Below are 27,521 nucleotides of genomic sequence, written 5' to 3'. Positions count from 1 at the left end.
CTACAGGTAATGAGTGCAGAGTAGGAGGGCTTGTTAAAGAAACATTAACGGGTCTGTGAGAGCCAGAATTCTTGCTGGTTGGTTGGTGATCAAATACTTATTTCATGCAATAATATGCAAGTTAATTATATAAAAATCATACAATGTGATTGTCTGGATTTTATTTTTAGATTCTGCCTCTCACAGGTGAAGTGTACCTACGATAAAAATTACAGACTCTCCGTTCTTTGTAGGTGGGAAAACTTGTAAAATCGTCAGCGTATCAAATACTTATTTTTCCCACTGTATATACAGAGCTCAATTAAATAGGACTCACCACTTGCCACAATTAGGTTTTTTTTTTTTATCTATGTATTTATTATACTTGCTTATATAGCACCATCATACTCCGCAGCGCTTTACAGGCATCATCATCACTGTCTCATAATATCCCACAAAATTTGGAGGAAACCCAAGGAAATCCCAAGGAAAGCATACAAACTCCCTGCAGATGTCATCCATGGTGGAATTTGATCCCAGGACGCCAGCGCAAGTTTGTGTGCCGCATATATTTTTAAAGGCCCCCAGTCAGAGGCCGCTCACCCGGCCAAATCAGGTCTCCCACTTTGCACTGATGAGGCACAACACCCTGAAACATGTTTCTGCTAATGGAGTTTCTGGTTTTGATTCTTATCCTAAGTCATGTGGCAAGGTTCGTTATAGGTTCCATATTGACTTTTACGATTGTTACAGCCAATAAATGGCACCAGAGATCAAATCCTCTTCTTTCTGACTAGTCTATTTGGATAGGTTTTTTTTTTCTTTAAAGGGAACCTGTCACCTGAATTTGGCGGGACTGGTTTTCGGTCATATGGGCGGAGTTTTCGGGTGTTTGATTCACCCTTTCCTTACCTGCTGGCTGCATGCTGGTTGCAATATTGGATTGAAGTTCATTCTTTGTCCTCCGTAGTACACGCCTGCGCAAGGCAATCTTGCCTTGCGCAGGCGTTTACTACGGAGGACATAGAATGAACTTCAATCCAATATTGCGGCCAGCATGCAGCCAGCGGGTAAGGAAAGGGTGAATCAAACACCCGAAAACTCCGCCCATATGACCGAAAACCGGTCCCGCCAAATTCAGGTGACAGGTTCCCTTTAAATGTTGGTAATGTTTGCAATTTTCAACCTGACCACCAGAGATTTTTTTTATACATATATTTCCTGTCCTTTCATGAAAGTTTTCAGCAGGCTCCTTATCAGAAGACAGGTTTACAGTGACAGTTAATGTCTCCACACACAGCTGGTAACACAGGATCCACCAATCACAGATGACCTTATCCCCCTTCCTTCACAATGACCTTTGCACATGCTCATTAGATGCTTCAGTAAAAAAGATAAGGTCGGGGGTCTGTTCATCGAGGACAATGTACATGTATTGTTTCCTGAAACACATGGTATTTAGGACTCTAAAAAAGCCTCAGTCACCAGTGTAAAAATGGCATTATTTCAATTTTTTATGTTTAATAAAGATTGTGATATGCTAAGAAAATTTATTTAATACAAAATCCTAAAAGTTTGCAATAACGATGTCACTGATCCAATTACTACTGTATAATGAACTGAATATATGGATTTACCTGTTCAATTCGTATATCATAATCTCCTTGAAGCTTCTTTCCTCTGAAACATTTTGCCCTAAAATATATAAAAAAAACACTTTTTTTTAAGATAAAGAGGGAACCATGAAAACGATCAAACATCATAAACAGTAATAACAAAACGGCGCCACCATTATCTCTAGGCTGTGTCTGGTATTGCAGCAGTCATTTGAATGTGGATGAATGGGGATACACAGTAGGTTATTCACTAAATCACCATCACTGCGCATCACAAATCCACCTTTGCACCCACAGGAGACATAACAACCGTTGCAAATTTTTTAAATCATGATTTTTTTCCCCCTTGCAGTGATTTTTGACTATTTTCTAACCTGTAAGTGGATAAGATCTCATGTAATCGCCGTGTGAGATCCATTTGGCTGAATCTAGCATTGCGTTTTGAAGACTGTTCCGAAAATTATCCATTCGAGACGGAAGGAGCACTTGCAAGTAACCTTGTCTATGCAAATTAGACACAGCTGTATGTAAATTATGCCATTAGCATGCAAATGAGACCAGAGCTTCCTACCTCTATTACAAGACTTGCGTGGTCGAAGCGCGGGCACGATGCCAAGAAGTAAAGAGCGGATGGAAAGGTATTGATATTACATCGTGGTCGTGGCAGTAACTTCTACAGAAGTTTCTTTGGACCTTTTTTTTAAAGTTTTTGAAGAAACTCCTTAAAGGCCATTACCTTCATCTTCTTTGCACAGAATTTTTTTTTAATTGTTAATTTGATTGGAAAGAGCAAAGTCACGACTGTGTGTACCACCGAGAGGGAGCACCAACCAATTTATACAAATGGGGTCAGAGGAACCTCATCACCGTCAATGGTATTCGAGTCCACGGAATGCGGATTTCGTGGAAAGCTGTGGCTTACTAAATAAGTCATGGGCTGCCATAAGCCTGTACCTTGCCAGAGGTCATCAGGTGGCACGCAGAGGACAAAGGCGCCAAGTGTACCCGGCCGCAAACTGCAAGCGGAAGATAGAGGTCACTGCTCCTCGTGGGCGTGAAGATTCTTTTATTGCTGCAAACAAGGCGTGGGTGGGAGAGTATTGCAATGTACAGGGGGCACTATTATCAAGCGGATGCACTTTTTTAATGCGGGAGACAGAAGGGGGCGCTGTTTCTATGAGAGGCACAGAAGGCGGCACTATTAGGCCGACGTCACACTAGATTGTTCCTCTCCTGGTATGTTGTGCCACCATATTGTAGTATTGCCCCCGCTGTACGTCCACACAGTACTAATGCCCCATATTACCTCCATAAAAATGTCCTTATCCAAGAAGTATTGTTTCTCCTTGCAGAGAGTGACATGTTAAGCATGTCTAGGTGAGGAGACTTAAAGCCGTTTCCTCTCTGAAGAGACAATTTGCTTATTGTGGCACCAAACAGTAATAGTCCCTCTCCCTGTACGATCACATTGTAAGGCTGCCGTCACACTAGCAGTATTTGGTCAGTATTTTACCTCAGTATTTGTAAGCCAAAACCAGGAGTGGGTGATAAATGCAGAAGTGGTGACGTGTTTCTATTATACTTTTCCTCTAATTGTTCCACTCCTGGTTTTGGCTTACAAATACTGATGTAAAATACTGACCAAATACTGCTAGTGTGACGGCAGCCTTACAATGTGATCGTACAGGGAGAGGGACTATTACTGTTTGGTGCCACAATAAGCAAATTGTCTCTTCAGAGAGGAAACGGCTTTAAGTCTCCTCACCTAGACATGCTTAACATGTCACTCTCTGCAAGGAGAAACAATACTTCTTGGATAAGGACATTTTTATGGAGGTAATATGGGGCATTAGTACTGTGTGGACGTACAGCGGGGGCAATACTACAATATGGTGGCACAACATACCAGGAGAGGAACAATCAGAGGAAAGGTATAATAGAAACACGTCACCATCACCACTTCTGCATTTATCACCCACTCCTGGTTTTGGCTTACAAATACTGAGGTAAAATACTGACCAAATACTGCTAGTGTGAACGTGGCCTTAAAAATAGCAGCATCAATTCACAATGTGGACAGGGGAGTAGCATGTAGTCTCAGGGAAGGCAGGGAAAAATAAGGAAAACGTATGATGGGGAAATATGTGTATGAGCAAATGAAGACAGCAGCAATCTGGATAAACACATTAGGTAAAATCTCGTCTTGATTACTGGGAAAAAGACCACAAAATAAAAATTTGACACTTGGAACAGGCTGCAAACAACATAGGAGGGGCCTGAAAATGAATTACGGTAAGTCAGAAAAATTGCAGACTGAAATTTAGTACAATTTATGAACTATCGGTAACCACTAACATCTTAAAATTATTTTCTCCATGACAAAGTTATCCAAAGCCATTTTTTTGCTCACACGAGTTTTATGCCTTTTTATTGCCTATAAAGAAGTGCACTAAAAACACATGACAAATGGCCCACCTAGAGCATGCTATATTTGGAAAAAAAACTCTTAAGGGCCTCCAAAAACACACAAAGTTTGAAAACATGCCACAAAAAAATGTATTTGTAGTGCATTGAAGAACTTACATCTGACATCAACCAACAGCGGCAAAAAACTATGGGGGGTGATTCATCAAGACCAGAGATTTTGGCACAAAGTGGGGCTCAGCTGGGAGGGAGGCAATTGGATTTAGATGCGCAGATTTTACTGAATTTTATTTGTGCGAGATATGACACTTTTTGAGAGTCATGATCAAGCTGTAACATTGGGACTTGTGGGTTTTTTTTTTGTCAAACTTTGTTGAAGTTTTTATAGTAGCATTTTGGGGCACATAGCTTTTTTTAAATCACTTATCCAATTTATCCTGTGCTCTACACTGAGCACCTTCGTAGTGGTTTCCATCTAACTCCTCCCCAAAAATGAGAGTCAGTTATAGTTCTCAGAATATGACAATGGGGTCCTGTTTTTTTAGGTATGCACACAACTATGAGCAAACCTTTCTGTGCTAAAAAAGATGCCTAAAAAGACGGACACCGCCGGAAAACAGAGACCAGAGTGACTCCATCTGCCTTAGGTCGGCGTCACACTACCGTGTTTTACGGACGTAAGAGGGGTGCTGAAAATACGGATTACATACGGTACAATGCTTCTCTATGCCCCTGCTCCTATCAGCCGTATTTTACTGATCCATATTATACGGTCTTCTACGGCCGTAGAAAATCGCAGCATGCTGCGTTTGTCACCGTATTGCGCAAAAAATCCGCCAATGAAAGTCTATGGGGGCCAGAAAAATACGGATTACACACGGACCAACAGTGTGACTTGCGAGAAATACACAGCGGTGTTAGAGAGAAAAGCCGGCAATTCAGTGCTGTGTACAGTGATATCACACTGACAGCTTACAATAGAATAGGTAGAATAAATATGGACACATAGAATAGGTATATATATATATATACACCATCAGTGAGACACATATATGTATATATATTATTACTTCATACAGCGCTAAATAGCTTTAAAGCCGGTAATTCAATTGCCGGCTTTTGCTATCTCCTTCCTAAACCCGACATGATATGAGACATGGTTTACATACAGTAAACCATCTCATATCACCTTTTTTTTGCATATTCCACACTACTAATGTTAGTAGTGTGTATGTGCAAAATTTGGGCGCTCTAGCTATTAAATTTAAGGGTTAAATGGCGGAAAAAATTGGCGTGGGCTCCCGCACAATTTTCTCCGCCAGAGTAGTAAGTTTTACTACTCTGGCGGAGAAAATTGCGCGGGAGCCCACGCCAATTTTTTACACCATTTAACCCTTTAATTTAATAGCTAGAGCGCTCAAATTTTGCACATACACACTACTAACATTAGTAGTGTGGAATATGCAAAAAAATGAGGATATGAGATGGTTTACTGTATGTAATCCATGTCTCATATCATGTCGGGTTTAGGAAGGAGATAGCAAAAGCCGCCAATTGAACTACCGGCTTTCTGCTATATCGCGCTGAAGTAAATATTAATATATATATATGTTATGACAGTATATATGTTTTTATGATTTTTTGAGAACATGGATCCATTGTATGTCCGTATGTCGGTTTTGCAAGCCTGCGAGAAAATCTCGCAGTACGGATGCTATACGGATTACATACGGAGGATGCCATGCGCAAAATACGCTGACACACCCTGCCTACGGAGGAGATACGGACCACTATTTTGGGGACTTTTCTGCGTATTACGGCCGTAAATTACGGACCGTATTTTTATACGCTGAGTGTGACGCCGGCCTTATTACAGTGAATGGGTCCATCAGTCGTTAAACATGACAGTTCTATAGTTTGGGTCATACCAAATATGTATACATATTTTTTATTTATTTTTAGTGCCAAAACAGTTTTTCACTTTTTTTGTGCTTTTTTTAATTTTTACAAATTGTATTCATTTTTTTTTTTTTTAACACTTTTACTTAGTTGCACTATGGAACATAAACACTTTGATTGCTGGTCTCATGCACCTAGGCAATACTTCTGTATATGGAGCCCTATAACTTTGTTAATTATATAAATACTATAGTCAGGATTTACAGCAGCATCTAGTGGGTTACCCGTCCACGATCGGTGCTAAAACCGATCATAACTGATGCCACGTGGAGCATTTTCTCCCATCGTTGGGGGGTGGAGCATTAATTACTTATTCATTAGCCCTGTGGAAAAAAAAATATCAGCGTTGACGAGTTCAAATTTCCTTATTTTTTCTGGTTTAGTCTAACTAAGAAAACCGAGGTCTAAAGCAGAGTCATCTGCATTGGTTTTTCCTAACTTGCCGTGAAAGATTAATTGCGTTACTGCTTTATGTAAATGAGTACTGGTGTGCAATGTTGATGACGAATTATGGCAACAGATGGTGGTCACGGCATTAGATGCCCCTTTTAAAGTTAATTTACTATCCTAGACGGTGTTTCATAGTCCAACCTGATTTTTCACCATAAACCATCTGTGTCAGGATAAAATAACCACAGGGAATAAACTTTATAAACTATACAAGAATATTGTTGTTTAATGCCCTCCGGTGGTAGAAAGGTGAATTACAAGCTCAACTGGTGTTTCAAATTTAAATGTCCGTATTATTTTAATTTATTTTTTTTTTATGCTTGACATTCTTAACCAGGGGGTCCCAAGACACCCAGCGATCAGCAGCATGTGTGCAAACCGTCTAAAAACTAAAATACACTGGGAGTTATCCCTTAACGAAAACATTTTTTTTTCCCTTCGATTCTTCCAAAAACCATAACTCTTATGTCACCTCGAAAAGGGAGCATGTCCCTGGAAGTCAGGAAAAAAAAATTGATGTGTTGTCAAATGGCGAAAAAAAAAAAAAACACAATCTGCCATTGAATTTGGGGTTTTGTTTTTATAGTGTGTTGCGGTAAAAATGACACGGCAACGTTTTTTTTTTTTTTTCATTTAAATGGTAAAAAAAATTAAAAAAAATTTAGGAGAGAAAAAAATAAAAAAAATAATTTAGTGTGTGTTTACATTTTCTGCGACGCGTATTTTTTATTTTTTATTTTCATTAGCCGAAAGATCTATATCCTCCGAGGGTGTTTTTTCTGTGGCAAGCTAAAGTTCATATTCATACTTTTTGGGGGGTTTTGATCTCTTTTTACTGCAGTTATTTAGGGGGTTGCAGTGACAAAAAAAAAAACAAAAACACAATTCTTGCGTTTCCATTTCTTTTTTCATTATGACGTTTACCATTTGGGTGGACCGAACGAGAGCAGTTTTATTGCCTTTGTAAAACTCCAAGAGTCTCAAACCCCCAAAACAGCCTCTTCTGGGCACAAAGGTGTCACAGCAAATAAACCGTTCATTCAGCAGAGCACATATATGTCAGAGCGGGCTCACCCGAAAAGATTCCTTTCTCCTTAAGCAGACTTCATGCACAGAAGAGGTCCGATTCGACCATTCTTGGTATCACCTTCAGCCCGAGCTCCAAGCAATTCACAGCACCAAACAGAAGCATTCAAACCCAGTGCACAGTTGACACTGAACAGACCGCAGCTACAACACAGTTCTCCGCAGCTTTAACACACAGACTGCTTAGCTTTCCTGTTATGATCAGGTGACCTTGGAGCAGCATGAAAACTTTCGCTGGAGTAGGTGGTAACTATACTGACCGTAAACCCTGATCTTATCACCGCAACTAGAAGTAGCCGTGGGGTGTGCCTAACAAACCCTAGACACCTCGTCACAGCCGGAGAACTAAATACCCCTATAGATGGAAATAGGAATACTATCTTGCCTCAGAGCAGAACCCCAAAGGATAGGCAGCCCCCCACAAATATTGACTGTGAGTAGTAGAGGAAAAGACACAGGTAGGCAGAAAACAGGATTTAGCAAATGAGGCCACAATAGCTAAATAGGAAAGGATAGGACAGGATACTAAGCGGTCAGTATTAAAAATCCTTCCAAAAATATCCACAGCAGAAAATACAAAAACTCCACCATCTAACTAAAGATGTGGAGCGTATATCTGCATCTCCAGAGAATCCAACAAGACCGAGAAAACACTGACACAGTCTAAGCTGGACAAGAGAAAAACAAATGAATAGCACAGAATATAAGCACACTGCATGTGTGCCACAGGAACAAAAAACAGACACTTATCTTTGCTGAATTGACAGCTGAGCAGGAGAAGTCGGAAAGTGATCCAACACTTCAGAAGAAACATTGACAACTGGAAAGGGCTAATGAATCCTGCACACTTAAATATCCCAGTCAGAACCGTAATCAGCAGATACACCTGGCCAGGACTGTGACTCAGGGACAACTGCATTCCCACCTACAACCACTGGAGGGAACCCAAGAGCAGAATTCACAACACTTTCCTAGCTGACCCCTGCAGTCTCCACTCAGACAGAGATCATGGCACGTGTCTCTCCTTCAGCTACAGCTCACATTATGGCTGGTCACTCACCAGCAGCACACTCCACTCTGCTTCATTCAGCAGACAGCACCTAGTGAACACAGGCCATGGTTCTAGTAAAAAAAAATAGGCAGGGGCATCTAATCAAATCCTGTAGAGCTAGGACGTAACCCTTTCCTACCTGGCTCTGCTGCAGTTGGTTGACATTACATTTAAATATATCAGACTTTTACAGAGACGTGTTTACTTTTTAATATTATTAATGGCGAAAAAGAGGAGTGAATTACATCAACTCCCGATCTATGACGTTCTAGTACGTCATATGTCGTGAAAGCGTAATAAAGTTAAAGCAGTTTTCTAAGATTGTTTTTTTTTTTTTATCCCCATAGCCTGTTGGTAAAAATATGAGTCACCTTCTGCTATCCCAGAGCTGCCTCTCTGCCACTGCCTAAGGTCTTTGTTGACAAGCTGCAGTGGTGACATCACTACCACAACACTTGACTACTGCAATCATTGGGCATAGCAGGAATGATTATGTACTCAGTAATTGGCTTCAGCGGTCAAGTGCTGCAGTTCTGACGTCACTGCTGCAGCTTGTCAACAAAGACCAGAGGCAGTTGCAGAGAGGCAGTGCTGGCAAGACAGAGTGAATTATGCCAATTTTATTATTTTAGGCAAAAAATAATCTCCAAGTCATCATGTTATATCTAGTCATAGTGCCAGTAAATGCACCCCATATGTAAATACGTAATGGAAATAGCGACTCAATAACACATGAGATAAGCAGAGAACATGAGTCCAAGCCATATTGGAAAACTTTGTAATTTTTATTTCACAAACACGCATATACAAAAAAGGAATGAGAAAGTATTCGAGCAAAAAACATGTAGGGATAAATATAAATACAGATCAGTGACATGTAAACCCAAAGCTAATAGCCACGAGCACCCAGCGCAACACAAATAGAAGGCAGGGTGTATAAATTGTCAATATCCTATTATGCCAACCATGATTAGTACAGCAATGTAAGTGCTTGATGGTTAGATGTGAAGAAGTCTGTTTGTAATAAGGTATAAGAATTGGAAAAAGCCAATAAACGGTGACAATGGTTTGAGCCAATATAATGAATGACTAAAAGATGCTATATATCATATAAAGGCATCCTAGAGATACACTGTAGCAATACCATCCTGTGTGAGGAAAACTACTAAATTGGCAAATGAATGGAATAAAATGTAGTTATAATAGGGCTTAATTTACCTGTGGTATAATGTACACAGAGAAGACCCTGGCATCACGCCGCTCGAAGAAGCAGTGTGAAACGCGCGTCGGGGCAGATATATAGCATCTTTTAGCCATTCATTATATTGGCTCAAACCATTGTCAGTGTTTATTGGGTTTTTCCAATTCTTATACCTTATTACAAACAACTGGCATTGACATTTGGCATTTTGTAATCTTTGTAATAGATTTATATCGGGCTGCTACATTCTTAGAATAAGCTTGTGCCTTGCTGTACCCTATGGCATTGTGCTTCCCCAGTTTTTGACTCCGCACCTTTCATATTTTTATATATGTTTTCAGATTGTTACATCAATAAAAAAAACCCTATTCCTATAGTCATAGGTAACCTTTTTACCGCCGGTGAGCTGTGGGCTCACACTATCATTTAACAGCGTGGGAAGCACAGTGCTCTGCCCGGTGGTAATAATCTTACCGCCGATCAGAGCAAGTGATTGCCGTGCTGTCATGCAGATAACAGAATGGCAAACAATGGATGTTTGGGCCCACCATTCATCTGAATGGGGTCTGGGTTCAGGTTTGGGTACTGTTCTGGTACCTGAACCAAATATTTTTTTAGCTGCCAGACCCGGACATCAAGGGGTCTGAGAATTAGAGGAGTCAGAACCAGTGAAAACACAGCGCAGGGCTGGATCTATCAACCTGGTAATGTATAACCTCTCTGTTGCACTACAACTATTACTGATGTAGTATGAGTTAACTGAGAATCTACCAGTGAGCTTGTTCTGACGTTCCAATGGGAAAGTTGGTAGCTCTTTATCTGTCTTGTTCGGAGCTCCTCTCAGCTGATTTATGACCGCAGACCACATCAAAATTGAATGAGGCGGGAAACTAAAAGCCTGTAAAAACCAATCGGTGCAAACATTTTTTTTAATGAAAGTGAGTTTTAGCCCAATTACATACATTTAAAAAAAAAATGTCTCCAGAGATGGACAATTCCTTTAAATCAATTTTCATTCAACTGAATGAATATAAACCTGATGGAAAATAGAGCGACAGAAAGACGAGCACCCAGAGTATAAGAAGCGACACAATAAACCAGAAGCCCTGGAAATATTAACTCCCGTTCATTGCGATGCTTTCGATTTCTCACCTCTTCATTTTTACTGCCAGCAGCTTAATGACAATATATTTTTCAATTTCAGCTGCTGATTTATTTTTAATGATTTTTGGTTGTTTTTTTTTTTTCTTTTTACCCATTAACCTTGTGGGGGAGAATGAAACGTCTGACTCCGCTCCAATGGCCGTTACCTATAAATAAGGCGCCGCCGGCACAAATACGATTTATACATTAGCGGCATCGGTCTGAAATCAGAAAGCATTAGAGAGCGACCTTCACACAGGAAGAGCCTGACGTTACGCCGATGGTTAAGGTTTAGCGCTGTAACTATTACTGATTAAAGGGGGTCTCCAGTGAGAATAAGCTATGACCTATCCACACTGCTAGGATGGCGGGGGTCCGACCGATGGCAACCAAACGGACTGATAGAACGGGGCACGTTTATTCCCCTTAGGATGGAGTGAGAGTGCGCAGGCGGACAATTATTAAAGGGGGTGTCCACTGAAAATACATGATCACTATCCACGCTTATACACTAGTGGGGGTCCAACCGATGGTAGCCACATGGATTGGCAGAACCAGGCAAGCCGAGCACGGAGCTTAGCAGCCCCCAGAAGGAATGAATGGAGCGGCGGCCGAGCATGTGCACTGCTCCTTTCATAAAAGTGCCCCGTTCAGTGGGGGTCCCAGCAGTCGGATCCCCACCAATCTGTACGTTATTCAGTGAATAGATAATAACTTAAACTCCACTGGACAACTCCTTTAAGTTTAAAGGGGCAGTGGATAAATGAAAGGCTTGTTTGCAAGCCTTAAAGCATATAATCTCCCTTAATAAATTATATATATACTAGATGGAGGCCCGATGCTATCGCATCGGGAGGGCGGTAATGTCACGATGGGGGCAGGCATGCGGCGCTGTTGTATAATGGCATCCTCTGATAATCTAATGACTTTTGCATCAGGGGACTCATGTGCTTGACGCCTACGCCTTTATGCATTGCCTTTGTCCCAGCGATGCTGTTGCTCTTCAAGAGTCTCATTTGCCCGTTGTTGTCTTCGACGTTGTGCCTTTGCTGCTTTCCTTTCATTGTCATTGGCGTACTTTTTAGGAGGAGCCATGTTGGAGTTGATATTTGCTTTTTAAAGGGGTTTTCCCACGAACAAAAGTTCATTTTAAAAATTATCTTTGTCTGACCGTGTACCGAACAAAAGAGGAAGCAAAAGACAATACTGACATTACAGCAGGAGATCGCACATTTTGTGAGGTAAAATATTTTTTTTAAAAGTCAGTGAAATATTTTACCTCACAAAATGAATCCACTGTGATCCCCTGCTGTAATGTCAGTATTGTCTTTTGCTTCCTCCCCTGCCCAGGAAATGTGGTAAGCTCCGTACACGGTCATACACAGACAATTTTTAAAATGAACTTTCGTTCGTGGGAAAACCCCTTTAATGTGACCGACTTCCTCTGCCTGTAGACACGTCACGCATCTGCTGTCGGGATCAGCCGAATGATTCGCTGCGCATGCGCACACTGCGTTTTTCCTGCGGTTTTTGTGCGGATTTCACCTGCGGATTTACACCTGCGCATTCCTGGTGAGGAGCAGGTGTAATCCGCACAAAAAATTTGCATGCTGAGGAAAATACAACGCAGCGTTTCCGCGTGGTATTTTCCGCACCATGGGCACTGCGGATTTGGTTTTTCATATGTTTACATGTACTGTAAACCGCATGGAAAACTGGTGCGGATCCTCAGCAGCGAAATCTGCAAAGTGTGCACATAGTCTAAGACACTGTGTTTTTTTCTGAGGGCAGCAGAAAAAAAAGGCCAGGCTGTAAGCACCATGAGATCTTAGCCTTAGGGCTCATTCACATGTCCGATTTTTACATATGAGTGCAATCCGCAGTTTTCCCAGGTAGCACTTGTATCCATGATATTCTATGGGTCTGTGTACATATCTGATTTTTTTCCTTGGACCGGGCAGTCCGAGTCTGACATATCAGCATCATTTCTGTTTTTGATCCGAGGGTCGATGAAAGTCTATGGGACTGTTGAAAAAAAATCAGACTGCACTCTGATGACATCCGAGTGCAGTCCGATTTTCATGGACTGTAAAAATGGATATACTTTTTTTATTATTTCTCCTTACACGAAAAAATCAGATATCACTCAGACCACACTCTGATCAAAGCCTGATCAGAATAATTTATCTCATACGGTTATGTCTGAACGAGGTCTTAAATATCAATCCACATGTCCTGACAGTCTCTGTATTCCTGTCTAGACAGACATGAGACCACTGCAGGCAATCACTGTCTGTCCAGATGGCAGGAAAGAAGGGAAGTGTTGTTATGGGAGCTGTGGCATATCAGTAAGGTATTAAAATAAAAAATACTATTTTTGCACCATTAGACATCCTCTTTAAGGGGTTGTCCAATTAAAATAAGTTGAATTATGGAGCTGCAACGGGCCCATATAGTGTTCTTGCACAGGGACCCTTTTCTGCAGATGACTAGATATCACTACTGCAATCCCTAACCTGAACACTGTTTATTACATAGATGCATAAATCCAATTTTTCGTGTTCTTCCAGCCCCTCCATCGAGGAGGCGAAACATTCGCAGGAAAACGCTGCCACCTGCTGGTTACTTGTCAGAATGCAGCCTTAAAAATATTAAATTGTATCGTTTATTTTACTCGCCATTTAATTATACGAAGCAAAAGCAATGAAGATGAATATTCCTTTAAACGGTAATAAAATGGAATAATACACAGAATGTGTCAAACAAGGGAAACGTATATGCAGATACATTACACAGGCTCCAAAATCACGAGGAAAAGTATTAAAATATATTCTAGTAACTAGACTTGAGCAAAAAGATTCCCAGGACCCTCCTCCTCCTACCTGCTGCCATCCCTGGAGGCTCATCATCATTGAGCCGTGACGCTGCTGCGGCCAATGATTGTCTGCAGTGGTTATGAGGCTAGAAGAGGAGACCGGCAGGGACCCTCGCCAGCAGGATGGAAGAGCGGCCGGTGGGCCCATAGGTGCAATTATTTTTTTATAGCGCACATTAATGAGATGGAAGGGATGGAAAACGCCCTGCAAGGTTTTAGCATGTAAAGGTTTGCCCCTAATTGATGAAAATTTCTACAATTTTACCCCCCAAAAACATGAAGAACTGATATTGGAAAATTATATAACTTGCTGTATCTTTTTTTTTTTTAATCATTATTTTAATTTTAGCTCTTAAAAACATGATGGATGGATCGATAATCTTCACTTTTCTCACATCTTATTCTGAAGTCGAAGGGCCATTATCTTGGCACAGGGCGGCTGCTGGGCGGATGCATTTGGTTACATTAGGCTACGTTCACATTAGCGTTGTGCGGGGCTGCGTTGGGCGCAGCCGCGGCGACGCATGCGCCATGCGCCCCTATATTTAACATGGGGGCGCATGGACATGCGTTGTCTTGCGTTTTGTGACGCATGCGTCTTTTTGGCGCAACAGAAAACGCTGCGCCAAAAATCATGAAAAAATGAACGCATGCGTCACAAAAAGCTGCGTTTTGCATGCGTTTTTGCATGCGTTGTGCGTCACCGACGCAGCACCGCACAACGCAAATGTGAACGTAGCCTAATATACACAGTACAAGAACTGTATTCAGTCTTTGCTGCCGGGCCTGAAGACACGCTTTGTTCTGCGTCTATATGACTTTCCATGCTAAGATTTTCCGGGCTGTTCAGATTCAGCTTGGATAAAACATACAAAATCCCAAGAGAGGTCTGCAGTACCGGCTGCACAATAAGACATTCAGGTCAAATGTGATTATCAACTGCTTCCTTCCGTGCAGATAATGAAGAATAAAATAAAAGAATATTCAGAAAAAAACATCTATTGGGGCTGGGTCCTTCCGTTTCCAAGACGGGCAGCATCTGGGCCGATCCAGTAGCTTCCTCTCCTGCTCTGCACCGATCTTATTACCTTACCTTGTCTTATTGGGAAGGACGCGGAGCAGCGTACGAATCCAACAATCTAGCCGGCTTCAGAGCAGCGCTTACAAGCTCAAAAACAAAGAGCTTACAAGCACTGCACTCCTTGCCTTACCTAGGGGACTGTCCAGCTGATACACTGCAGAGGAGGCGCACCATTCTAACCGTCCATAGGTGCTCTGGCGACACAACCGTGGGATGAGGATGAGTTGCTGTGATAGACTGGGGTCTGCTGAAGACCCCCCATGTCGGTGATGACTGTACTACTGTGAAAACCATCTCATGATTGGCATTCATAGGAGACCCTGATTTTTGCTATATTCAGCAATTCTGTGGCACTGCTGTATATAGAACACCAAATAGGACGATCTCTGGATCAGGTCCCCTAAGGGGACTAAGAAATAAAGTGGGGAAAAAAAAAGTTTTAAAAAATATGAAACAATTACAAAAATGTATAAAAGTTCAAATCACCCCTACTTTTCCCCATTAAAATTTAAGAAGAAAAAAAATACACATATTTGCTATCGATGCGTTCGTAAAAGTCCCATCTATAAAAATACAAAATAAATTTATCTAGCTGGTAAATGGCAGGAGGAAAAAAAAAATTAGCCGCCTTAAAAGCAGGAAAAAAAAGTAATAAGAGGCAATCAAAACATTGTATCTACCCGATAAAATGTATCAATAAAAACTTCACACTTCATCTTGTAAAAATTTGGAAACATTATGGCTCTCGGAAAATAACCACTCAAGTGAAATTGAGGGTTATTTTGTCTGTTTTTTTTAAAGAAATTTTTGAACTTTTTTCACCATATAAAAAAAAACTATGCATGCTTGATATCTCCATACTTGTATCACCTAGAGAAACATACTGCCTAGTCAGTTTAACTGTAGAGAAAATAATAAAATTGCGGAATTGTGTTTTTTTTTTTTGCTTGGTAGTGTAACACCCCAGGTAACCTGTTGATACAGTGGCATTGCTTTCCTCACAAGGTGAGTGATGTCACGCTTGGAAGCGAGGAAGGATTCCTTTGACGGGTATTCAGCACATACAACACTGTTCTGACTCCAGGCCAGAAGGGGGAGCTCTACACCCGACTTCAGGGGAGCTGCTCTCTCTGGTCGGGAGGAGAAGTCAGTTGCTGGGCAGTTGGAGTGAGGAGAGCGAGGAGTGAGGAAGGAAAGCTGGGGCCGTGGAGACGAGTGATTCTGTGGCTCCTAGGAAGGGAAAAGAAAGCAGAGCAGTCTGTAGAGGCAGGAGAGTGAAGAGCTGGGGAGAGAAGCTGCGACTGGGCTTCCTCCATGCTGAGCGCAGATACCGGTAGCCAGAAGTTGTGGGGGTAACTTCATGCCCCACGGCAGAAACCGGCGGACAGCTGATTGCAAGTTACCTGCCCACCATTAACACCCGAGGACACAGTAGCAAATAGAGCCCGGGTCGTGATAGAGATCCTGTAAAAAGTTACCTGTCGTACAGGTTAGTGTCCTACCTAAAGGGGGACAGAGAGAACGTGAGGACTTGTGTCAGGCCTAAGGCAGCAAGAGACTACAACACCACAGCGCTAGAAGGAAGGCTTCCAACCCCACCTGGTTAGGGGGATTCCTGAGACACTTCCAAGCCAGCCGGACCATACCAGCATCCATGATCCGGTACCCTGGACTGTGGCTGCCTTAAAGCAAGTAAAGAGGTAAAGAGACTGCAACCCTGTGTCCTCCGTTTCTTACTACACCACCTACCACCATCTTCATCTATTACACCGAGGGCCCTTGGGACCCAGCTTCACCTGTGGGAAGCCATACCATCCCTGATGCCATAACATCACCCCAGTGGACCCCTTTAAGCAGCGTCGGTCACCGATGACCGAATACCACAGGTGGCATCACAAACTTTTATTATTCAACAAACCCCTTTAAAGACCATCCCTTTAACATGGGCACACAGGGCCACAGACCGGGTCGCCGCCGCCGTGACACATCCCTTTAAGTACCGAGTACCCCACGGCCGTGGCGGGCGTTCCATTTGCTACACTTTTTCTCCCCCACTTTCCAATACATCACAACATGATTAGAGGAAGGTGTCATTCAAATACAATTCAAACAAAAAAAAACACAAGCCCTCACACGGCAATGTTAACAAACAAAAATTACGGCTCTTGAAATAAAGGGAGGAAAAAGTAAAAGCACAAAAAAACGGAAATGGGTAACGAGATCGGAAAATTAAAAATGGTAAAAATCGATTTGCAGGATCTGGTATCTGGGGCCGCTTGAGAAAACCCCTGTGATCCGCCTCTTACCGGAGGGAATCCCGTATTCTCTTTTGGTTAGCCGACTTGGCGCAGTGCCATCGTTGCGGCATGAAGCACATGTCGTTGTGCCAGGCCGGCTAATCAAAATGTCATGGTGGCCGGGAAGTAGGAGATCTCCCATCTGATGGTCACAGATTATTGATTGGGTCCTGCAAATTGATTCTCTTGAGGCAGCCCCTCTGATTCCCAAAAGTGAAAAGATTACAGATCTGTGTCACTTTACGTTATGATCCAGTAATGGAAACCAAGAAAATTACCCCCTTTCCTGAAATTGGCCTTTACAGAATCAAGAAGACCATTACGGTACATTATGTGCCAATTTAGTAAGCAGGTTGGAAAATGACTGCAGAAATAATGAGTTTAGGAAGCAATGTATGTAACGACTGGTCACAGAACCAAGCTTGGTGCACTGGCGCTGGGTCTGGATTTCTACAGTATTGCAAATAAATCAAGACAAAACCAAATCTGCAGACAAGATGGCACACTCACTCCTGTCCTATATTTTCAAGTAAATCATAAATACAATGTTTTTTTCGCTTTCTTCTTAGGTCACAAAAAGTGGCAGTTCGCTCTAGTTCCATGCTCTTTTTTTTATACTCTCTTTCCTTTTTTTTTTTTGTCTTGTAGCATTCCGTGACAGTTTTGGACAAAGCAGTTTGTGAAATTTACACAAAATCAAAAACAATCTTTTTTTTTGTCTGTTTTTTTCTCAACTTTTTAGAGCAAAAAGTCAAATGTTAAGCTGAAATTTTTCAAACTATGCACCGAGATCTCCGTAGTATGTAAAATCACTCCAGGACGTCAAAATAAAAAATTACGATTTTTTTTTTAAAATCACAATTAGTTGAGAACATCTTAAAACCCCCAACACATGGCCACAACAGCAAATACAAAAAAAAAAAAGAAAGACAAGAAACATATAAAATAGACTTTAAAAAGGTTATATTCGTCTCCGGATAATGGTTGCGAGAACTAACCATCCTCTTTTTTTTAGAATAAATATATATTAGAGGCAGTCTATGCTTAGTACGTGCCTAAAATCCTACACATGGCTTCCTTCTGAGCTGTACTGAGCACTCGACGCCGGCAGCTGAATGACGAAATGCTGGGAATTTTGTTCAAAAGTGCAATTAACTGTGGAATACAGGCCAGCTCGGAGACCATCTGTGTAGCCATGGGAAGAACGCGCGTCACCGCAGGGATCTGCTAAAAGGTAGAGTGATCAACAGGAAGATGTAAAGGTTGAATCCTCCATTACTGAGAAAAACTTAGTTTTATATAATAGACTTCTAGGAAACAAAAAAATCTATACTTTCCAGAAATAGTTATTAAGCATACGACTTAAAGGGTCATCTACTATTTGATATCAAAACTAACATGTTGAGCCGAGGTGACAACTTTTTTAATAGGATCCTTTATCGATTCCGAGACGGAAGAAAGTAAAAAATAATTGTTACTTGGTCAATAATTCCTCTAACGCCAATTAAGCTGCTTGTCACCGAGTATTCCGCGAAGTCGATGTGACAGAGAAAAGGCTGCAATAGACTTTAATAACTTTTGACACCAAAGGTTTTTTCTTTTTTAAGGGGTTTTAAAGGAGTTGTCCCCACTTTTTCTGCAGGAACGCACAGCTCCCCCGCCTCCTGCTGGTCACCGTGCTTCTGCTTGACTGACAGTTTGGACCAGTTGTATCATTGCACTGGTTGCTCGAAGAGTGAGCTCTCTGATGTTGTATAATGAGGCAGCTTTACCTCCGAATCCCAATGCTCATGACAATTGATAGGATTTAAAATGCATGACAATAAGCCTCTAGTAGATAAAAAAAACAATATAAGGCTATGTACAAACGATGTATTTTTTAGGCAGGATCCATCGAAAAACTGCCCCATAAAATGAACATAGTGCACAAACGGCACTTTTTCTAGATCATATGACTATTTTTAACCGTTTCAGAGTTCGGATGCCTTGACGTGGTAAAAGAAGCAACATGTTCATTCTTTGAGTAGCTTCCAAAAGGAAGCCGCCCATGATCTATACTGAGAGCATAGCGCGCAGCCGCCGGTGAAGTCGCTTCAGGAAAATGACCGATGGAATTTTCCTGAAGTGTCTTCGCCTGGGAAAACTTGGCACCACTGCCAGTGTCTAAATGACACATAACCCAACACTAAACCTGTAGAGTAAAGTTCCAATAACCAAGCATTCACTGAAACAGGTGAGTGATAATTACAGTTTCCGATGCTTAAATGATTCAGGTCAGCTATTGGACTCAATGCCTCTTATGTCTTACCACGAGAGGACTAAATTAATTTTACTCTAAACATCTATTAATAAATAGACTAGACCCAATGTCTAGTCGACACATAACCTTTCTATTTGTGAACTATTACCCATTACTTAAGGATCCCATATATATTAGACTAATGTTGGCCAACCTCGCCATAATCGACAGGTTCGGCTGACACTCATGTATGGAGGCACACTGGCCAACTGATGGTTGAGAGAGATGTCAACTTAAGTATAATCCGGAGATAGTCGGAAGAGGTGTTTGAAGGTGGATGTGACAGTGAGATGGGGGAGCTTGATGTGAGAATACTAAATCGGGGTAAGATGGGAATCCCGAGATGCACAAGGTCTTGGTGTGGTGGGGAAACTCTGTCATTATATCTGTAACGGGGGCTTTGGCTGTCACTACTTTGAGGGGGACAAGAGCAGGATGTTACTACTCCAGAGGAGAGGGAGAGGTCTAGATGTGGCTTGGCATACTTCTTCAAATGAGCAAGGCAAGTATCCTTCCTGTCTTCCTTGACTGACGCTAGCTCTGCATTGGGTCGGCTGTCAGTCAGGGTGACTGAACCATTGCCGACACTGCCCCATGACTGAAACCGCGCCTTCTGCTCTGACTGACACTAGCTCTGCATTTGGGCAGGCTAACAGTCAGAGTCAGGGGTGTGGTTACAGCCGCCGCTCTGTATACTTGGAGTGGTGACTGAACCAGTGCCGGCACCGCCCCCATGACTGAAACTGCGCCCTCTGCCCTGACGCTAGCTCTGCATTTGGGCCTGCCAACAGTCAGGGCCAGGGGCGTGGTTACAGCCACCGCTCTGTATACTTGGAGTGGTGACTGAACCAGCGCCGGCACTGCCCCCATGACTGAAACTGCGCCCTCTGCCCTGACTGACACTAGCTCTGCATTTGGGCAGGCCAACAGTCAGGGGCGTGGTTACAGCCGCCGCTCTGTATACTTGGAGTAGTGACTGAACCAGCGCCGGCACCGCCCCATGACTAAAACTGCCCCCTCTGCCCTGACTGACATTAGCTCTGTATTTGGGCAGGCCAACAGTCAGAGTCAGGGGCGTGGTTACAGCCGCCGCTCTTTATACTTGGAGTGGTGACTGAACCAGCGCTGGCACCGTCCCATGACTAAAACTGCATCCTCTGCCCTGACTGACATTAGCTCTGCATTTGGGCAGGCCAACAGTCAGGGCCAGGGGCGTGGTTACCGCCGCTGCTCTGTATACTTGGAGTGGTGACTGAACCAGTGCCGGCACCGCCCCATGACTGAAACTGCGCTCTAGCCCTGACTGACATTAGCTCTGCATTTGGGCAGGCCAACAGTCAGGGCCAGGGGCGTGGTTACCGCCGCCGCTCTGTATACTTGGAGTGGTGACTGAACCAGTGCCGGCACTGCCCCATGACTGAAACTGCGCCCTCTGCCCTGACTGACATTAGCTCTGCATTTGGGCAGGCCAACAGTCAGGGCCAGGGGTGTGGTTACCGCCGCCGCTCTGTATACTTGGAGTGGTGACTGAACCAGTGCCGGCACCGCCCCATGACTGAAACTGCACTCTCTGCCCTGACTGACATTAGCTCTGCATTTGGGCAGGCCAACAGTCAGGGCCAGGGATGTGGTTACCGCCGCCGCTCTCTATACTTGGAATGGTGACTGAACCAGTGCCGGCACCGCCCCATGACTGAAACTGCACTCTCTGCCCTGACTGACATTAGCTCTGCATTTGGGCAGGCCAACAGTCAGGGCCAGGGGTGTGGTTACCGCCGCCGCTCTGTATACTTGGAATGGTGACTGAACCAGTGCCGGCACCGCCCCATGACTGAAACTGCACTCTCTGCCCTGACTGACATTAGCTCTGCATTTGGGCAGGCCAACAGTCAGGGCCAGGGATGTGGTTACCGCCGCCGCTCTCTATACTTGGAATGGTGACTGAACCAGTGCCGGCACCGCCCCATGACTGAAACTGCACTCTCTGCCCTGACTGACATTAGCTCTGCATTTGGGCAGGCCAACAGTCAGGGCCAGGGGTGTGGTTACCGCCGCCGCTCTGTATACTTGGAATGGTGACTGAACCAGTGCCGGCACCGCCCCATGACTGAAACTGCACTCTCTGCCCTGACTGACACTAGCTCTGCATTTGGGCAGGCCGACGGTCAGGGGCGTGGTTACCGCCGCCGCTCTGTATACTTGGAGTGGTGACTGAACCAGCGCCAGCACCGCTTCAGAATGCTGCCAGGAGGAATAAAGTTCATTTTCTCCCCACAGCGTTGGGCTACATGCAGGGGCCCGCCAGCATAATAAAGCTATTAACTTACAGATTAACCCCATATCTGCAGGTTAATAGCATTTTTTCTGGTGACAGGTTTCCTTAACTTGGAAGATGTCTCCGAGCCTAAAGCATTTAACAATGGAAACTATTCAGTCAGTAGAGCAGCTTTCCATGGGAGCTACATACTGCCAGAAAGACAAGATGCCAGCCTCAGGCACCTTCCTTTGGAATCTATATTTTCCTCGTATTTCTTCTCTGTGTATAAACCATAAGATTTATATTCTAAAAGGAATCTTGTCACTGGATTTTCAGCCCTTGAAAAAAAACCACCATGTCATTATATAGGTGGGGAATATCTTTCTAAATATGCTCCATATCAAGTATTTCTAATTTAGAATTAAATATAAAAACAACACTTTTTATACAGTGCACACTGTATGAAAATTACCTGGAAAGAGTCATGTGGGCAGACTGCCAGGACAGCATGACTCCTCAAGAGCCTGGGACCACCCACATGACTCTTCTCAGGTAATTTAAACACACATATTATATTCTAATTTATTTTTATATATACACATTTCATTTTTTTAATTTTAAGGCCGGCGTCACACTACCGTGTTTTACGGACGTAAGAGAGGTGCTGAAAATACGGATTGCATACGGTACAATGCTTCTCTATGCCCCAGCTCCTATCAGCCGTATTTTACTGATCCGTATTATACGGCTTGCCACGGCCGTAGAAAATTGCAGCATGCTGCGTTTGTCACCGTATTGCGCAAAAAATACGCCAATGAAAGTCTATGGGGGCCAGAAAAATACGGATTACACACGGACCAACAGTGTGACTTGCGAGAAATACGCAGCGGTGTTGGAGAGAAAAGCCGGCAATTCAGTGCGGTGTACAGTAAAATCACACTGACAGCTTACAGTAGAATAGGTAGAATAAATGTGGACACATAGAATAGGTATATATATATATATATATATATATATATATATATGTCAGTGAGACACATATATGTATATATATTAATATTTCATACAGCCACGATAAAGCAAAAAGCCGGTAATTCAATTGCCGGATTTTGCTATCTCCTTCCTAAACCCGACATGATATGAGACATGGTTTACATACAGTAAACCATCTCATATCCCCATTTTTTTTGCATATTCCACACTACTAATGTTAGTAGTGTATATGTGCAAAATTTGGGCGCTCTAGCTATTAAATTAAAGGGTTAATCGGCGGAAAAAATTGGCGTCGGCTCCCGTGCAATTTTCTCCGCCAGAGTAGTGAAGCCAGTGACTGAGGGCAGGTATTAATAGCCTGGAGAGGGTCCATGGCTATTGGCCCCCCCTGGCTAAAAACATCTGCCCCCAGCCACCCCAGAAAAGGCACATCTGGAAGATGCGCCTATTCTGGCACTTGGCCACTCTCTTCCCATTCCCGTGTAGCGGTGGGATATGGGGTAATGAAGGGTTAATGTCACCTTGCTATTGTAAGGTGACATTAAGCCAGATTAATAATGGAGAGGTGTCCAATAGTCTGAAATGGTTAAAAAAACACAAACACATTATTACAAAGTCTTTTAATGAAATAAAAACACAGGTTGTTGGAATATTTTATTATCCTGGTAATCCACCTGAAGACCCTCGCTCTGTAACAAAGGAAAAATAAAAAAACAACAATATCCCATACCTTCCGATGATCTGTCACGTCCCACAATGTAAATCCATCTGAAGCGGTTACATTTTTTTACAGGCAGGAGCTCTGCTATTGCAGCTGTGCTCCTGGCTGTAAAACCCCAGCGAATGAATGTGAAGTAGGTCAATGACCTGTAGTTACCTTCAGTCGTGGTGATGCGTAATAATGTGTGTGTCTTTTTTTTTAACCATTTCAGACTATTGGATTAATAATGGATAGGTGTCATAATTGACGCCTCTCCATTATTACTCTGGCTTAATGTCACCTTACAATAGCAAGGTGACATTAACCCTTCATTACCCCATATCCCACCGCTACATGGGAGTGGGAAGAGAGTGGCCAAGTGCCAGAATAGGCGCATCTTCCAGATGTGCCTTTTCTGGGGTGGCTGGGGGCAGATGTTTTTAGCTAGGGGAGCCAATAACCGTGGACCCTCTCCAGGCTATTAATATCTGCCCTCAGTCACTGGCTTTACTACTCTGGCGGAGAAAATTGCACGGGAGCCCACGCCAATTTTGTCCGCCATTTAACCCTTTAATTTAATAGGTAGAGCGCCCAAATTTTGCACATACACACTACTAACATTAGTAGTGTGGAATATGCAAAAAAATGGGGATATGAGATGGTTTACTGTATGTAAACCATGTCTCATATCATGTCGGGTTTAGGAAGGAGATAGCAAAAGCCGGCAATTGAATTACCGGCTTTAAAGCTATCTCGCGCTGGATGAAATATTAATATATATACATATATGTGTCTACTGATATATATATATATATATATATATCTATATATATATATATATCTCTATATATATATATAGATATATATATATATATATATATATATATATATATATAGACAGTATATATGTAGTTACGATTTTTTGACAACATGGATCCATTGTATGTCCGTATGTCGGTTTTGCAAGCCTGCGAGAAAAACACGCAGTACGGATGCCATACGGATTACATACGGAGGATGCCATGCGCAAAATACGCTGACACACCCTGCCTACGGAGGAGCTACGGACCACTATTTTGGGGACTTTTCTGCGTATTACGGCCGTAAATTACGGACCATATTTTTATACGCTTAGTGTGACGCCGGCCTAAAATGTGTAAAACTAGAATATATATTAATTTTTGCCTAAAATACAGAGGAAATGTGTCATCTTTAATGTTAGGCCTTTTAGAGATCATTTTGTCTTCAGCTTGCTTAACTGTTCTCAGTAACAGTAATTTTGACCAGGGGTGCCCAAACTTGTACATGCCACTGTAACTTACGTTAAGGATAGGTACATGTTTAGAAATCTATTGAGAACAACATGGTTTTGATTTAGTGATAAGTTCCTTTTAATGGGGTTGTCAAATACTGACAACCCCCTTATTAGGGCATAAAAAGTGAAAAAGGGTCTCTCAGGGTCTTTTCCAAAATCCCCTAAGAGCCAGAACAGCTCAAGTCCGCTTTTGTGAGCTCAGTCATCCATATGCACGAAACCTGTCAAAAGTGGCCGACAGACACCACATCAGCGGAGACTTTAACATGCCAAAGTTAAAGTGGCGCTGGATAGTGCCAGATCGTAGAATGATTACATTTGTGCTTAGCAATCTTTAAACCTTACAATTGAAATTTTTGAAAATCGGAGTGTAAGCATTTGCATGGGTAGATGAACATAAGCACTGATCACAATTTGTGATGATTACTGCGCAGCTCTCCAACGTGCCCTGACCAAGAGGCACTATCGACTTTCTAAAATAAAGCGTTCATTCCTATATTTAAACAATGATGGAAGTCACGGTAATGTTCTTGAAACTCAGAGCAAAATTGCGGGTAGGTATAACACTGAAGCCGCCACAGCAGTGATGGAGGGAGCAGAGTATGATGATTACTCTGACTCGCGCAAGATTTCCCTTGTGGCACGTCCCGCTTCTGTGGTAAGTAACTGAGTATTGGATAGACAGGAGAAAATACACGTTAGATGGATACGTGGGTGGTATGCTTTAAGGTTATTTTAAGAAGGTCAATGGGAAAACTCCGCTAGCACAACTAAACGTTACCCGCAATCTGATGTTATTTCTTGGAATGTTCAACTGTCAGATCGAGACGTGTTAGATTCACCCCAGGTTAAGTTACATCAATTTATTCCATAATTACAAAGATTGCGACGGTCTAATTTATACTAATTATTCAAATGCCTTTTTTTTCCCCTCGAAGCCTCCTTAACCCCTTGACGACAAAGGACAAATGTAATTCCCCGGACTTTAATCGATTGCAACTAGAAATTTAGGAATATAGTTTAACTATTTGCATCATATTAAAAAAAAAGACCTCTTTGGTAAATAATTGTATTCTGCTATTCTTAGAACCAAATTGTATTATTCCTCCTAAAATAAAATGGCAAGTGGGCGATAACAGTTGAGAAGGTGACCCTACACATCACCTTGCCTAAACAGTGTTCCCTGTGAAGAGACACACCCCTTTGACATGGGGAATGGTCATACCCAGTTGTCAATTTATTTATAAATTTCAAGGATTAATAAAAGAAGAACTAGACAACACAATGTTCCAAAAAAGGTACTATAGACTTGTTCTTTTCCTGGGTAATACAAGTATTTATTTAAAAAGACAAGTCCTGAGAACTGAATTTTCTACCTTAAACTCCATAAATGTGGCTTTTTGGGATACAGAACTCAATGGAAGCCAATGTCTTTTTGATAACTGTCTACTTTGAGAAAAAAACATGGGCATACGAATATAACTTTTTTTTTTTATCACCGTTGTCAAATGTGTGAATTTTTCTGGCAGCAACGGAATTAAAGGGAATGTTGGACGGGTTTTTCCTTCTATATGAACACAGGAAAAGACCTGTCACTCAAGGGGAGTAGGCGGGGAAAATCCTCCAATGTTAACCAACTGTCCAACTAGTCTCCCGTGAGGCTCAGTCCCCAATGGCTTTCAAGTGTGTTTTTCTCTAAAAATCCGCAGCCTTTTCGAGTCTAACATAACTGGAAGAAGTCATACAGCCAGATTCTGATACATGCTGCCCGTGGATCGTTCATCATGTATCAGCAGCCAGATTCCCTTTACAGGACTTGACACGGTCACGATTTCTTCTTTACTGTGGCTTAGGGATGCTGTGACATCTATCCGATATGAAGTGTGCTGGACTGTCCATGTTGTAAGTGACAATCCAGTCATCCAACTGATGCTGGGCTGTCAGGATTTTGATTGACAGCCCTGTTGCACAATCTGGCCTAACCTGCTGGCATTTCCCCCAGGTGTCTCCTGTCCTTGGAGCTTGCTAGCTATTTAGCTGTGAGCAGTCCGGTGTCAGTTGTAGCTTAGCGTAGTTTGGTGTGTGCTTAGCTCCGTGTCTGATTCTCAGATCGTGTTGCTGTACCTAGGATTTATTGCGACCATTCGTGTGGATTATCCCTTTTGCTCTCGATGCTTTCTGACTTCAGGTACCTGACCCCGGATTTGGTCTCTAACTATTCGTTTGTCTTACTCCCTTGTCTTGGTGTATCCTCCTGGCATTTGAGCCTGGACTGTAACCTGACCACGCCTCTGTACCACGAGCCCTCCTGATATCTGACCTCGGACCTCCTGACTAGTACAACCCTGTCTGATGGCTTGTCAGTGCGTACTGACTCAGCGTCACGGTCGCATTATGATAATTGTTACTTGTATGCCATATGAGGGCATTTGGTTTTTATGGATGGCTTGATCTCCTCCTGTAGGAAACTTTTTTCTATTATCTAGAAATAGACAGACACTGCAAACAGTGGCAGACGCAGCGTGAATGATTGGCATGTACAGCCTGCTTGAGATTCCCATTGTGATAGCAGATGATCAAGTGAGATTTCTGTAGCTGGACTGGTGGTCATTAGCTGATTGCTTTACTTGCTTTAGTATATGATGAGGCATCCCCTTTTATTTTTTTTCTCCTCTCATTACCAAAATAAATCAGAAATAACACGGTGGAACCATATCTGGTAGACATCTCATACCTTTTGCGAAATCCACCTACGCCATCTCTACCGCTCAATGTCTGATTATATATCTGAGTTT

At 42.6% G+C, this 27,521-nt stretch overlaps 1 protein-coding gene across 1 annotated transcript in view; it reads right to left on the bottom strand.

Annotated features, from left to right (window-relative positions):
- The window catches only part of SYN2 (synapsin II), a 309,739-nt gene that overhangs the window by 144,161 nt on the left and 138,057 nt on the right, over nt 1-27,521 (bottom strand). Inside the window, exon 2 of the mRNA XM_069736779.1 lies at nt 1,617-1,674. Coding sequence (XP_069592880.1) covers nt 1,617-1,674 — 58 coding nt within the window. The remainder of the gene's footprint in view (nt 1-1,616; nt 1,675-27,521) is intronic.

Source organism: Ranitomeya imitator, chromosome 8 (genome assembly GCF_032444005.1).
Source record: "Ranitomeya imitator isolate aRanImi1 chromosome 8, aRanImi1.pri, whole genome shotgun sequence".
Taxonomy (NCBI): domain Eukaryota; kingdom Metazoa; phylum Chordata; class Amphibia; order Anura; family Dendrobatidae; genus Ranitomeya; species Ranitomeya imitator.
Note: the sequence above shows the minus strand (reverse complement) of the source record. Positions and strands in the feature narration are given on the sequence as shown.